We start from the raw sequence: 13214 nt of genomic DNA, 5'->3' as shown, positions 1-13214 counted from the left end.
TTGTTAGGGCACTAGCCTGGGACTCAGCCGACCTAGGTTCTTTGCCACAGACTCCTGTGACTTGGGCAAGTCACTTAGGCCACGTCTAACCACAAAAGTTATATTGCTTTAACTGTACCATATGGGAGGGGATTAAGTCACAGGGAACACTTACACCGGTATAGCTATATTAGTAAAAAAAAACCCACACCCCTAGCTGACATAGTTACACCTGTACAAAAACTGTGTGTCGACCATATCTAAGCCTCGGTGCCCAAGTTCCCCATCTGTAAAATGAGGACAATAGCACCGCCCAATCTCACAGTGGCGTTGTGAGAATAAATCCATTAATAAGGTTGTGAGGTGTTTAGATACTTTTGTAATGGAGCCATACAAGTATATCTAAAGATCTAGATAATGAGATAAACAAGATTTGGGCCCAACAGCTGTAATATATAAACCTGTAAGCAGGGTCTGAATGAGCTCTCCCCTGACATCTAGTGGTGAACTATGGAAAAAGACTTCAGAAGCTGATCTTGTTTGCATGGACACACCCACCCTGCCTAGGTGCTCAGCATGATGGGATTGCTTGCCCAAATGATCACTTGTGGCTCATGTCGGATCCCCAGTCTCCTTGTTATTAGGGCAGAAGTAATAAAGGGTTGTTATCCTTGTTGTGTGAACCAAGGGCAGCAGAACTGTACCTGGCATACCCCAATGGAGGGACTCACCCTCAAATGAATGGCACTCGCTAGGCAGGGCACATGGTTCCAAAGCCCAATGACTTAAGAGAGGGAGGGGATTGGCATGTGCACCTTTGGTGTGGGTCCTGTTTGTCCCTTTCTTTCTCTGTAAAAGAGCTAATTTAGAGTCAATTGAAAATCTTATTACATTCTGTAGACCTGAAATCACTGAACTGAGGTTTATATATTAGACCTACTTTGGTATTTTTATTGCAAGAAATTACCCAGTGTGCACAAGCAGTGAGGATCCCCCACTAACAGCTGGAATCACTGAGGGTTGTGTTAAGTGGGGGGGGCCTGAAGGTGTCAGGGTGAGTGGACAGCTGGTGGAGATGTGTGACAAGTGGTCAATAGGGAGGCTGGCGGAAAGGGCCAGAACAGAGCCTTGCAGAGGCGCGGTGACAAGTGAGTGCCCGAGCATGTAAGGTGCCTCCTTACCCCTCCACACAGGGTGGGAGGTGAACTCTGAGGATGAACCTCTGAACTCTGGGGCTGCACTGGCCAAGCACAGCAACTGTGAGTGGGGTGCAGAGAAGGGATGGACACGTTAAAGAAACTTTTGGGTTGCTTGACTTAAGACCCTAAGGGGAAAAGGACACTGCCCACCTTACTTGGGGGTGGGTCTTTTGCTCATGGTTTGTGTTTATGAGTCCTAGTTGTGGTGTTTTCCCAAATTAATGCTGAGTTAATTCCCTCCTTTTATTTAAACGTTTTTGCTGCACTCAGACTCTGTGCTTGCGAGTGAGGAAGTTTTGCCTCTTAGAGACACCCAGAGGGTGGTGTATAATTGTCCCAGATCACTAGGTGGGGGCTCAAGCCGGTTTTGTGTTGTATTGTTGAAAAGGAACCCCTAGATACTGAACCCGGCCCTTGTTGCTGCTGGCTTCACCTGGTAGAAGGGTTACAAACCAAACTGAGTGGGTTGAAGATACAGGGCCAGACTCTGACATCAGTTGCACCAGTGTTGCATCCCTGTGATTCTATTGACTTTACTCTTGCTTCACCCCACTACAAGTGAGAAGAGAATCCGGCTTAGGCCAGTAGCTTTTGTTTGAAATGCCATTACTGTCCTCCGAGCACTAGCATTGTTTCAGTGTTGATCTTTCATTCAATATTTTGTTTAGGGTTGGGTTTGTTTTGTTTTGTTTCTTTAGAGGGGGGTGTAATTACGTGTCTGGAAATCTGAGTGGCCAGACTCATGGTGAGAGCTGTGCAAATAATGAAATTTTTGTTTTGATGGACATTTTGAAAAACCGGGGAGGGGTGTCAACCTGAAAACTTTTTTGAAAATTTCAGCAAGACAAAAAGTTAAACAATTTGTTGTGTATCAAATGAAACGCTGAGTTGTTTTTTTTAAATAAATAACATTTTAAATTGAAGTAAATTGAAAAAAATCAAAATGTTTCATTTAAAAGAGGCCAAAACATTTAGGGTTGTTGTTGTTTTTTTCCAGAATTGTTCTAGGTTTTTTCTACCAAAACAATTTGGTGAAATCAACATGAATTCTTGAAATGTTCCGGTCAATCTAAATCTGAAATTTTTTGTGTGGGGTGGAAAAAGTGTCAGACAAAAAACTTGGCATTGCTCCACTAGCAGTGACTGCAGTAATGAAGGCTGCATAACAGTTTCTATTCAAATCTCCTGTCTTTACACATTATCAGCTCCCCACCACATTCACCTTTGCTCCTTGGTCTCTGGTCTGCTAGATGGTGACTTTTTGTCTTTTGTTAGCGTAAGTTAGAGGAAATACTCTCATTCACGTGAACCTCCACCATGTTTCCTATTCAAAAATCAACAGCATTCTGACCATCTTATATTTCTGTAGACTAGACTTAGCTCATGCATGGCTACAGAGCTGCAAACATGGGGCTAAATTCTACACCCAGTAGGACTAGTCTAGCAGCAGGCCAAAGTACCTTTATAGCTAGCCCTTTTGAAGCCATCGATATAGAGCAGGGTTGGTGCGTGTGGCCAGGGGAATGGAATTCTGACTAGAAGTGGGTGACATTTGTTGTGCAAATAGCTTGATAGCCAAAAGATGCAGATTCAAGTGGACCCAAAGTATTTGCAACGCAGTGATACCGATCTAGGTCTGTAGTGCAGACCAGAGCCTGGAATCTGTAAACAGATTTTAATGAGCAGTACCAGGGCAGGGGGGAATGTTGTCTCTCAAAAAACGAGTCATGAAGATTTGAACATGTGGGAATGAGCATGCCCAGTAGAAACTTGACTTCCAAGAGGAAAATTAAGCTATTAGCTGCACACACGGGACCAAGTGTTTTAGCCCATGTAGCTGGGCTCCTTGGTAGCAGGCCGGAGGGAGGCATCTTTAGCCCAGGCTATAGAGTGCCTGCCAAGCCATCCCACGATGTCACTAATGCTGAAGTAACCCAGCATGCCCCCATCACAGAGCAGAGAGCCGGAGGATGTGTGCAGCAGTGAGGCAATCCAGGAGCCAAGCCAGTGGAGGCTGTTGAATCCGCACTTCCTCTAGCTGCGTTGGCCATGGCCCCTTCCTGGCCAGCGATGTCTGATCCTTGAGCGGGTGTTGCTCCCTTAGCAGATGGGAGGCTGCGGCCATTTTCTGCAGCTGCAGCCTTTTCCCCTTTCCCATCCCAGTGGCCTTTACTCTGGAAAATGGCTCCATCAGCATAACACTGTGGAGTCCTGTAGTTATAATTATCTGAGTCTAGGCCAGCTGCACCCAGCTGTCAACTCAAGAGAAGCTTTTTCTAACTAATAGCCCTGAGAGCTCACCTGGGACCAGAAAACCAGGCGGTGCTCATTGTGCCTTGGACCCTGCCTCCACTACTAGAGACAAAAAAATGCTACACCAGGTCAGACCAGTGATCAGTCTAGTTGTCAGTGGCCAGCACTAGATGCTGCAAAGGAAGGTGTAGATTCCCCATAGCAGACAATTATGTAGTGACAGGCCTAGGTTCCAGCATAAGGAAATACTCAGAACTTGATAATGAAAGAGGAAGAGGTTCCAGATGCGGGCGAAGTGCAGGAAGAAAGACATTGAGCCCAGCAATGGGAGAGAGTAGGAAAGAGATAATGCGCTTTTCTGTTTTTCATGTGACTCTTAGTGCTGGTGAAAGGTGGCCTTGAAGACTGAGATCCACTCCATATCCACAGAACAAGCAGTCCAATGCAGCCTCTCTACGTTGGCCGATCTGTATCCTTCTAGCTTTGCCTGAATGAAGGCCATCTTTAGGGGTGGAGGGTGGTTCATACCTGGCAATGGTCAGGGCTGGCTCCAGGCACCAGCCCACCAAGCATGTGCTTGGGGCGGTGCCTGGAGGGGGGCGGCGCGGCGGGGCGCTCCGGCCGGTCAGGGAGAGCGGAGAGCCCCGGCCGGGCTCGACGCCCTTCCCTGCCACGCTGGGGGGCGGGGAGGGGGGGCAGTGGGTGGCTTTTCTGCCTAGGGTGGCAAAAAAGCCAAAGCCGGCCCTGCAATGGTACCCATTATATTGGCCTCAGTCCAGTTCCAAGCAGGTCAGTACCAATGGCCTGCGTGAAATGAATTTGGTGCACTACTATCCAATTGTAATAGCCTACGGTCACCACCAATCTGGGTGGAATTGGAACCAGCTACAGCCTGCATACCAGAGAGAATCCAATGAAGTCCACAATGCAGCTCACAGGAATGGCCACACTGGGTCAGACCAATGGTGCATCTAGCTCAGTAGCCTGTCTCTGATGGTGAGAGTACTAGAGCTTCAGGTGATTGTACAGGGCAGTTGGAGCGATCCATCCCTGTCTTCCCAGCTTGCTTCTGGCAGTCAGACATTTAAGTTTGCCCTGAGCATGCGGTTGCATCCCTGACCATCTTGGCTAATAGCCATTGATGAACCTATCTCCATGAACTTATCTAGTTCTTTTTTGGACCCTGTTATCCTTTTGGCCACCCCAACATCCCTTGGCAATTCCACAGGTTATTTATGCATTGTGTGGAAAAAGTACTGTCTCTTGTTTGTACTAAACCTGTTGCCTATTTAATGTCATTGGGTAACCCCTGCTTTTTGTATTATCAGAATGGGTAAATAACTCTTCTCTGTTCATTTTTTCCCACATCATTCATGATTTTATAGACCTATCATATCCCCCCCTTAACCATCTCTTTTCTAATCTGACCAGCCCTAAATGTTTTAGTCTCACCTCATATGAAGCCGTTCCATACACTTGATCATCTCCGTTGCTCTCCTCTGAACCTTTTCCAGTTCACTATATCCTTTTTGAAATGGGGCAACCAGAACTGGACACAGTTTTCAAGGTGTAGCCTCAGCTCTGGCAATGGGGTGGGCAGGGGTGGAGGGGGCACAACCCTCAAAAATTTGGGCACCACTGAGCTAGATGGAGTATTGCATGCTGGGACCTATCCTCTCCCTGGGTCACATGTCTCCATTAAACAATGTTTGCCGTCCACTCCATTTTAGGCAAATCAGGAGCTCCTGGAAAGTTACTAATGTCCTCAGTTTAGCAATGCTTGTCTCTCCAAGAACTAGATGGACTGACAGATAGGACATGGGAATTTTTGTGTTCATAGAAACCACACTGCAGCAAAATTACTATGGCAACAGTTTGGCAGCGACTTAGTCCCTACAATGAAAGGAAAAATGTGCCTGTACTTAATAGCTGTACACATGGAAATAATTGCATTTAATAACTAAGACCACTTATACCACAGTCTTCATCTTCAGATCTCAAAGCATTGTGCAGAGGGGGGGTTGTATCCTTATGCCCATTTCCCAGATAAGGTAGTGGATCTACAGACGTGAAGGGCCAAATTTTCCCAAGTGGCCTCTAATTTTGGGTGCCCAACTTGACACCTAGAATCTGAGTTTTTTAGAGGTTCTGAGCACCTGCAGCTCCCACTGACTTCAGTAACACCGCACCACTGACCAGAAAGCCTCTTTAAGATGTCTCAAGTTAGGAACCCAAAATTAGAGGCCACTTCTGACAATTTAGGCTTAAGTGACTTCTTGCCTAAGCCCATACACCAAGGCAGTGGCAGAGGTGGGAACAGAACCCAGCTTTCCTGATTTGTAGGCCTGTGCTCTGAAGATAAAAGATCTAAAGGTGAACTTTGCTCCGGTGCAGCAAGCCAGTATGAGTTCTTTCCTTTGGGCCACACAAGTCCTATTTGAGGGTTAAAAGGGATTTAAGTGGTGCATAGGCCTGATGTTGGGCCCCTGTAGAGTAATCACCCTATGTGCATAGCTAAACTTAAGGGCAGCAGTTACTAAAATCAGGAGCTACTGCTGTGGGTTTGGCACCAAAAAAAAAATCCTGGATTGAGAGTTACTAAGAAGACAATAAGCCAAAAAAATTATCTGAAGCAGGTGGTTCCAACTTGCAGGAACTCAGTTTATATTCTCAAATGACTCACTAGAAGCTGTGCACAATGCAGGCTGGGCAGATGTTTTAGTGACTGCCAGCTGCTGGAATACGATAGCTAGCTCAGTTCCATTGCAGAGATGGTAATTCAGGAAGTCAAGGCTTAGGGTGCATCCCAAGAGAGTTAAGCCCACGTATCGGGTATCTACAGATCTGGCGACAATGATTACTCACCCTTTTTCGAAACAAAGGGGGATGGTGGTGGTGCAATAACGCTGGTAGAAGGTGAGGCTTTTAGACTGTTCAGATTCCAGATGCAGAGAGAATGTTGGTACAGAAAAATATAGCGTCCGCTGACTGCATTAAATGAAAAATGAGACTGATGTCAGTGGGGCAACTGATTAAAAACATACAAATCAAAGCTTCCATCTTACCTGTTTGCAAAGCAGCAATTAACGCCATTTAGGAAATAAAGGTCAAATCTACAATACAGACTCTTGCCTGCATACCTGTGTTGGTCAGGGATGTGAGGAGGTGTGATCCCTGACCGACAGAGCCAGCAAAAGCCCTGGCGTAGTTACAGTTATACTGGCAAGACTGCACTTTTGCAAGTATAAGCTGCATTCGCACTAGCAGTGCATTGTTGGTATAGCATACTAGTGCTCCTAGTGTAGACCTGGCCAAAGTCTTTTGGCTTGAAATCTATGTTCTGGGTATTGTAGCATTTCAAAAAGCAAACCAACGAAAGAGCAACAATGGTTAATATTCAGTATCACAAAAATGTTCTGGAGTCATTTGTAAAGGGAAAGGGACAGAGTACCTGGTAGATAAGGAGTTATAAGTGAGAGCAGTCCCCCAGATCTGAGATGGAAGCTAAATCCTGGTTTAATTTATACCAGCAGAACTAGGTCGCTTAGGGGTATGATTTTTTTTTAAACTGACATAATTATGCTGGCATAAGCCCTAGTGTAGATGCAGTTATATCTCATTTTGCTGGTATCATTTATTTTGTTTTGGAAACTGGTATAAGTTATACTGGCAAAATAACCTTTTCCAGCATAAGGTGTGTCTGGCTAGACTAGGCGGATTTGTCAGTAGAGCTACACTAGTTACTTTAGGTATAAGGCTTGAAACTCATGGAGATGGTTTTTCTTTTAGGGGCATTGCAGTTAGGGGAATAGCTCAGTGGTTTGAGCATTGGCCTGCTAAATCCAGGGTTGTGAGTTCAATCCTTGAGGGGGCTATTTAGGGATCTAGAGCAAAAATTTGTCTGCGGATTGGTCCTGCTTTGAGCAGGGGGTTGGACTAGATGACCTCCTGAGGTCCCTTCTAATGCTGATATTCTATGAGTTTTGGTTTAAAAAGGAATTGTATTTTTTTTACATGCTCCAGAGACTGTGGTAATGAGTACATTGAATATGTCAAATAAAGTACATGGGATGTTCTGAAAATCAGGAAGAACATCTTAACTTGAATTCAGAGACAGGTAGAAAACCAATGAAAATGACAGGGGAGGTGGGGGGCATGGATTCACTTCTTGAAGTGAGAATAGCCTGGTCACATCAAAAAAGTAATCTGAGCGCCGGATTTACTGCTGTCCTTAGGACTGAAATGGTAAGCACATGTTTAAGTACTTTGATGAATTGGGACTTAAACGGGTAATATGGTTTTTCTACCATCGTCTCCAAAATGTGACTTGCAATTATTTTTTAGAAATTGCGTAAGAAATAAACAGAAAATAAATTTTTAAAGGTTTGAGTTTTTTATTCTATTTTTAAAAAACACTAAGGAAACTGCTAGATAAAACCTCTTTAAGTCAGTCTTGTAAATAAGATATTTATAAGTTTCAAACATAACTAGAACGCTGTAGTTATGATTGAAATCTGGAAACTAGACTATCTAAACGTCAGAAGCTGTAGAAATCCTCATGTAAATTGCTTTTTAAACTCCAACTTCCAATTTTGTTTAAAAGTTAAACTTTTTAAAACAAACGTCACTCCATTTTAATGAAAAGTGACCCCTTTGCCAAAATGTGGGGTCTTGTGAGTTGTTTCCTTTAGGGGGAGAAATTGGAGATCTAGTCAGGTATTTTTGATGACATCTTGTTGATTTACAAAGAATGTGCAAAGTCCTGTTTCCCTATACACAGACCGTTTGTTCACAATTCCACAGTGGCATAACTACAATGGTGCAAGTGGTGCAGTTGCACCAGGGCCCATGAGGTTATGGGAGCCCAACCACTGAGGCTGCCATTGCCAGGGGACAGTGGAACCTGCTGGTCCCCCATGGCAGGAGGGCAGCTGGAATGGTGGGCCACTCGGGCACAGAACAACCCAAGGCTTTGGGTATAAGCAGCCAGTAAGCATGCGTGGAGAGGGCGGGGATGTTTGGGGGTTCAAGAAGAGTGCCTGAAGGTAGGAGATGTGACCACCTTAGAGATGGAGAGCAAGGTAAAAGCAGTGGCTCCTTTGTATGGGGCAGGGAGTGGAGAGAACTGCATGGAGCTGGAGGGCTGGCTTGGAGCTGTTGACGGTGGGGGTTGGAGTAGAGCTCAGGGTGCTCTAGATCAGAGGTGGGGGAGTGGAAAGGTTGGAGAAGAGCAGGAGGAGGCTAAGGGGAGAGCTGGGGGAGGGCAGATGAATGAAGTGGGGGGAACAGGAAGGGAACTAAGTGCCTAGAGGGATGATTCGATTGGGGCTGGACTGAAGGAGGTTGGCTGGAATGGGGTGGAAGGAGAGTGAGGGGGACTGGAAGGGAGCGAGGTGAGTTGGAGAAAGCTAGAATGGGTGGGGCCCGCACATGCGGCTCTATCTAGCTATAAGCAAGCTAGGCAGCTGCCCCCTTTGTCCTGGCATTGTGACCCCATGCACCAGGTTGCAATGCCACTCATTCAGATTGGTCCAGCCACCCCCTCATTCGGTCATGATGGAGGGGTAGGCAGGCCAGATTTGAGTAGCATGGCGGATGGCACACTGAAGTGTTGCCGAGGCTGGCAGATTGCCTTTAGCTGGCTCTGGGACTGGATAGGGGCTGTGGAGGAGCTGATTTCAAACTCAGGAAGGGAACCTCTTACCTTTCCTTGTATCAGGGTCTGCGTGGGCCTTGTTACACCACTGCAATTTCAAGCCCCCTTCTGGCCAGCATTTAACCCAAAAGCTGTCTGTTTTTTCCCCAGGGTCATACTACTAATGCTGCTGTGTCTGCCTGATGCTTCCTTGCGAGGGTTTGCAGTGTTTCTGGCTGCATCTTCACACACACAGCTCCCTCAAACAATGCCCAGAAAACCCCCTCCACCTACATAGCTGACTTTCTGACTGGCCCTATGTGGCCTGCGTTCCAGGCTGCGCAGGAGCAGCGCCAGGGTTTTTGCCTCCCTAGGCGGCAGCGCTCCTCCTCTGAGCATTCAGGGGGCCTGGGGTCTTCGGCGGCAGGGGTCCTTCCACTCCGTGTCTTCGGGGCACTTCGGCGGCAGGTCCCGGAGCGAATGAAGGACCCGCCCCCGACTTTCCGCCGAAGACCCGGAGTGGAAGGACCCCCCCCGCCGCCGAATTTCCACCGAGGGTGGCAAAATGCTGCCCCCCAAATCCTGCTGCCCTAGGCGACCACCTAGGGTCGCCTAGTGGAAGCACCGGCCCTGTGGCTGTGGCTTCTATAGTTTCAACTGTCTATTCCACAAAGAAGCTTGATTGTTTCTTATATTATCCTGAATGAAGGGCTACAATTACATCCACCAGCTTCAACAAAGCTTAACCCAGCTCCCCGAATAACAAAAGTTGTGTGTGTTGGGGGGGTGGATGTCACCTGGGAATTGTAAGATATTGGATAAGTGGGGTCAGGATTTCACCCAGTTTTTTATAATCTTGCAATCGCATCTTTGCAATCTGAGCCTCCACAGAGCCCCCACTAGAGTCAATGGGATCTGTGCCGGTTCAGAGGCCTGCCCATTTGGATGCAGTTGCAGGATTGGGGTCAAAATATGCATTTACTACAGACTTTCCCGATATTGTGTGTGTTTCTAGGAGTGGAAGTGGGGAAGCTATTGAACAGGGCACAGCAGCATTACCCAACTGATTAGGGCAGGAAATTGGGAGGGGAGGGAGAAATACCAGACCAAACAGCTGCCCCCTCTTGAAAACAGGATCATGCAAGAATTGCACATGTGAGAATGATCACAAGTGAAGGAACTCATATCTAGAGTCTGGAACTTCAAACCTCACCCCCACCCTCCTGGAGGAATTGTGGGGTTAGGGTGACCAGATGTCCCGATTTTATAGGGACAGTCCCGATTTTTGGGTCTTTTTCTTATATAGGGTCCTATTACCCCCCACCCCCGTCCCGATTTTTCACACTTGCTGTCTGGTCACCCTATGTGGGGTAGAGGCTCACCTACTGAATCACCCACACCAGTTCCTATGGCATGCTGGGTTTTCTCTGGCACTCCCTCATTGAAGCCCTGACCCTGGCCAACTTTCTTGTGAGATCCAACAGGATCCGTGCAAAGTTGTGTGGCCGCAAGCCATTATTAAACCAATGGGATGAGGGGGAAATAAATACATAAAAGCGAAGAAGTGAATAGTCTATTGTTTTCAGCCTACCCAAACACAGGACAAAAGACCTAAAGTGAGGCTCACATCAGGACTAGCAAAGGAGAAGGACAGAAGTTATGTGGGATACATTCACATGTACACGGTGAAATGCCAGAATTTCAGTTTCATGGTTTGGCATTACATTTATCTAGTATTGCACTAGCACCTGGAGGCATCATCCAATTGGCACTGTGTAAACACAGAATGAGCGACGAGCCTTGTGCTAAGGACTTCACAATCTAAACACACAAGAAGTGAGATGGAGTATTATTGTTCCCATTTACAGATGGGGAACTAACGGACAGAGAGAAGTGAATTATCCAGCAAGTCAGTGCCCAAGCCAGGAATAGAACCTAAGTCCCTGTCCAGTGTCCTGTCTACGGCCCTTATACCATTAAGGGATTAACACTCCCATGTTGATGGATCTCATTTGACGAACTTCAGAGAGGCACAGGAATAGCAGCAGTATCCAATGACAAAGGGGTTAAAATCATGTACAATTAGTTTTGGTGGCAGGAGGGGGAGAAAGGAAAGATAGTCCAGCATTTAGGGTTCTAACCTGGGACTTGAGACACACATTCAGTTTTCTCTCTGCTACAAACTTCCTCTGAGACCATGGGTCAATCACTTAATCTCTGTGCCTCAATTTTCCATCTGTAAAATAGGGATAGTAGCACTTCCCTACCTCAGAGGGGTGCTGTGAGGATAAATGCATTAAAAATTGATAAGTGCCCTGTTACCTCAGTAATGACAGCCACATAAATGTCCGAATCAGAGAGAGATCTATGTGGAATGGAAATTAGGACAGTTGCAAGATATGCACTTTGCCTTCCCATCATTGTGTGTGTCTGTGTGTATGTCTGTATGTGTGTAAGGGGGGAGGGGTGAAAGGGGGTAGCAGCACATTTGGATAAGTAAGCACAGCTTCCATAAGGGAAAATTGCACTCTGAAAACTGTTACAATAATCTGGGGAAAATGTAATAAAACCGTGGATAACAGTGAGCTGGGTAAACATAATTTACTTGGATTTTCATAGGCTTTTGATAAAGTCCCTCATAAAAAAAATATTAAGTAAAGTAACTTATCACAAAGTAAGGGCAAAGTCCTTAATGAGTGACAGAAAACAAAATCATAACAAACATCTGCTTGTCTGAGTAAAGAGAAGTAAATATTGAGGCGTATCAGAGGTCAGTATTGGAATCATGGTTATTTACTACTATGTATTAATGATTTGCAGGAGGAAGTGGAAAGTGAGTTAGCGAAAGCGGACAATAACATTTATTAGCACGAACTAGGGAAAAGTGTGAGAAATCCTAGGGGCCGTTTAAATTTATCATGCAGTTCAAAATGTCAATCAGGTTCAAAAATCCCATATTTTGAAAACTCGTTACTAACATATGAGACTATTTAACATATAAGGCCCCAGTCCTGCAAAGACTTGTCCTTAGAGTTATGTATCTGTAAGAAGGAGGGATAGCTCAGTGATTTGAGCACTGGCCTGCTAAACGCAGGGTTACAAGTTCAATCCTTAAAGGGGCCATTTAAGGATCTGGGGCAAAAATCTGTCTGGGGATTGGTCCTGCTCTGAGCAGGGGGTTGGACTAGATGACCTCCTAAGGTCCCTTCCAACCCTGACATTCTATGATATGTATGTTCATTTAACTCAATAGTCCTACTCTGCCTGTAAAGCTAAACACATGAAGGTGTCTTTGCAGGATCAGGGCCTAATATATACTTCTTTATCACTTATCACCATTTCCCGCCCCTACACAACTTAAATTAGGACACTACCCTAATTGCTTTCATGGTTTACAGTTATGGTTCTAATCAGTTCTATTTTCTAGTTCTCCTATGTCAGCAGCCTGTTACACTACACTACAGGAGGATGCGTATTTGTTTTGTTAGAAATATTTCCATTATTTTTCTTTATTGATGAAAAGAGTTACATAACTTAAATTTGGGTGCTAAACTGACCAAGCAACATTGCTTAAATGTAACATGGCTATGTATATACTCTTTGGCAAAAGCAATCTAACTGCTAATAATACTGAATCATCAGAGAAAGAGACCTAAGAAACTCAGTCTTTGCAGCTGTTTTAACATATAGCAAGGTTAAGGAGTGCTGCTGCATGCTTAGGGTACGTCTATACTTACCTCTGGGTCCGGAGGTAAGCAATCGATCTTCTGGGATCGATTTATCGCATCTTGTCTAGACGCGATAAATCGATCCCAGATCAATCCCTGAAGTGCTCGCCGTCGACGCCGGTACTCCTGCTCGGCGAGAGGAGTACGTAGAGTCGACGGGGGAGCCTGCCTGCCGCGTGTGGACCTGTGGTAAGTTCGAATTCAGATAGTTCGACTTCAGCTACGTGAATAACGTAGCTGAAGTTGCATATCTTAGTTTGAAGTGGGGGGTTAGTGTGGACCAGCCCTTTGTAAGGTACACAGGAGACAGCCCTGCTTTGATGCAGCTTAGGAGCTCTTAAGGGTTACAGTGGAGAGACATTGGCATTACAGTGGCATCTGGCCAAGTAGTTCCAGATCATGGAATTTATACATGCTATG

At 45.8% G+C, this 13214-nt stretch overlaps 1 protein-coding gene across 2 annotated transcripts in view; it reads left to right on the top strand.

The window, feature by feature from the left end:
• Positions 1 to 13214, top strand: part of BEND7 (BEN domain containing 7) — a 104485-nt gene that overhangs the window by 71974 nt on the left and 19297 nt on the right. Inside the window, exon 9 of one of the 2 annotated variants that reach the window (XM_034765057.1) lies at positions 3812 to 3942. The exons of the other annotated variant lie outside the window; for it this stretch is intronic. Within the exon in view, the coding sequence (XP_034620948.1) occupies positions 3812 to 3840 (29 nt within the window). The 3' untranslated portion in view covers positions 3841 to 3942. Of the gene's footprint in view, positions 1 to 3811; positions 3943 to 13214 lie in introns of those variants that run through there. 2 annotated transcript variants of the gene reach the window in all.

This window comes from Trachemys scripta, chromosome 1 (genome assembly GCF_013100865.1).
Source record: "Trachemys scripta elegans isolate TJP31775 chromosome 1, CAS_Tse_1.0, whole genome shotgun sequence".
Classification (NCBI taxonomy): Eukaryota; Metazoa; Chordata; order Testudines; family Emydidae; genus Trachemys; species Trachemys scripta.
Note: the sequence above shows the minus strand (reverse complement) of the source record. Positions and strands in the feature narration are given on the sequence as shown.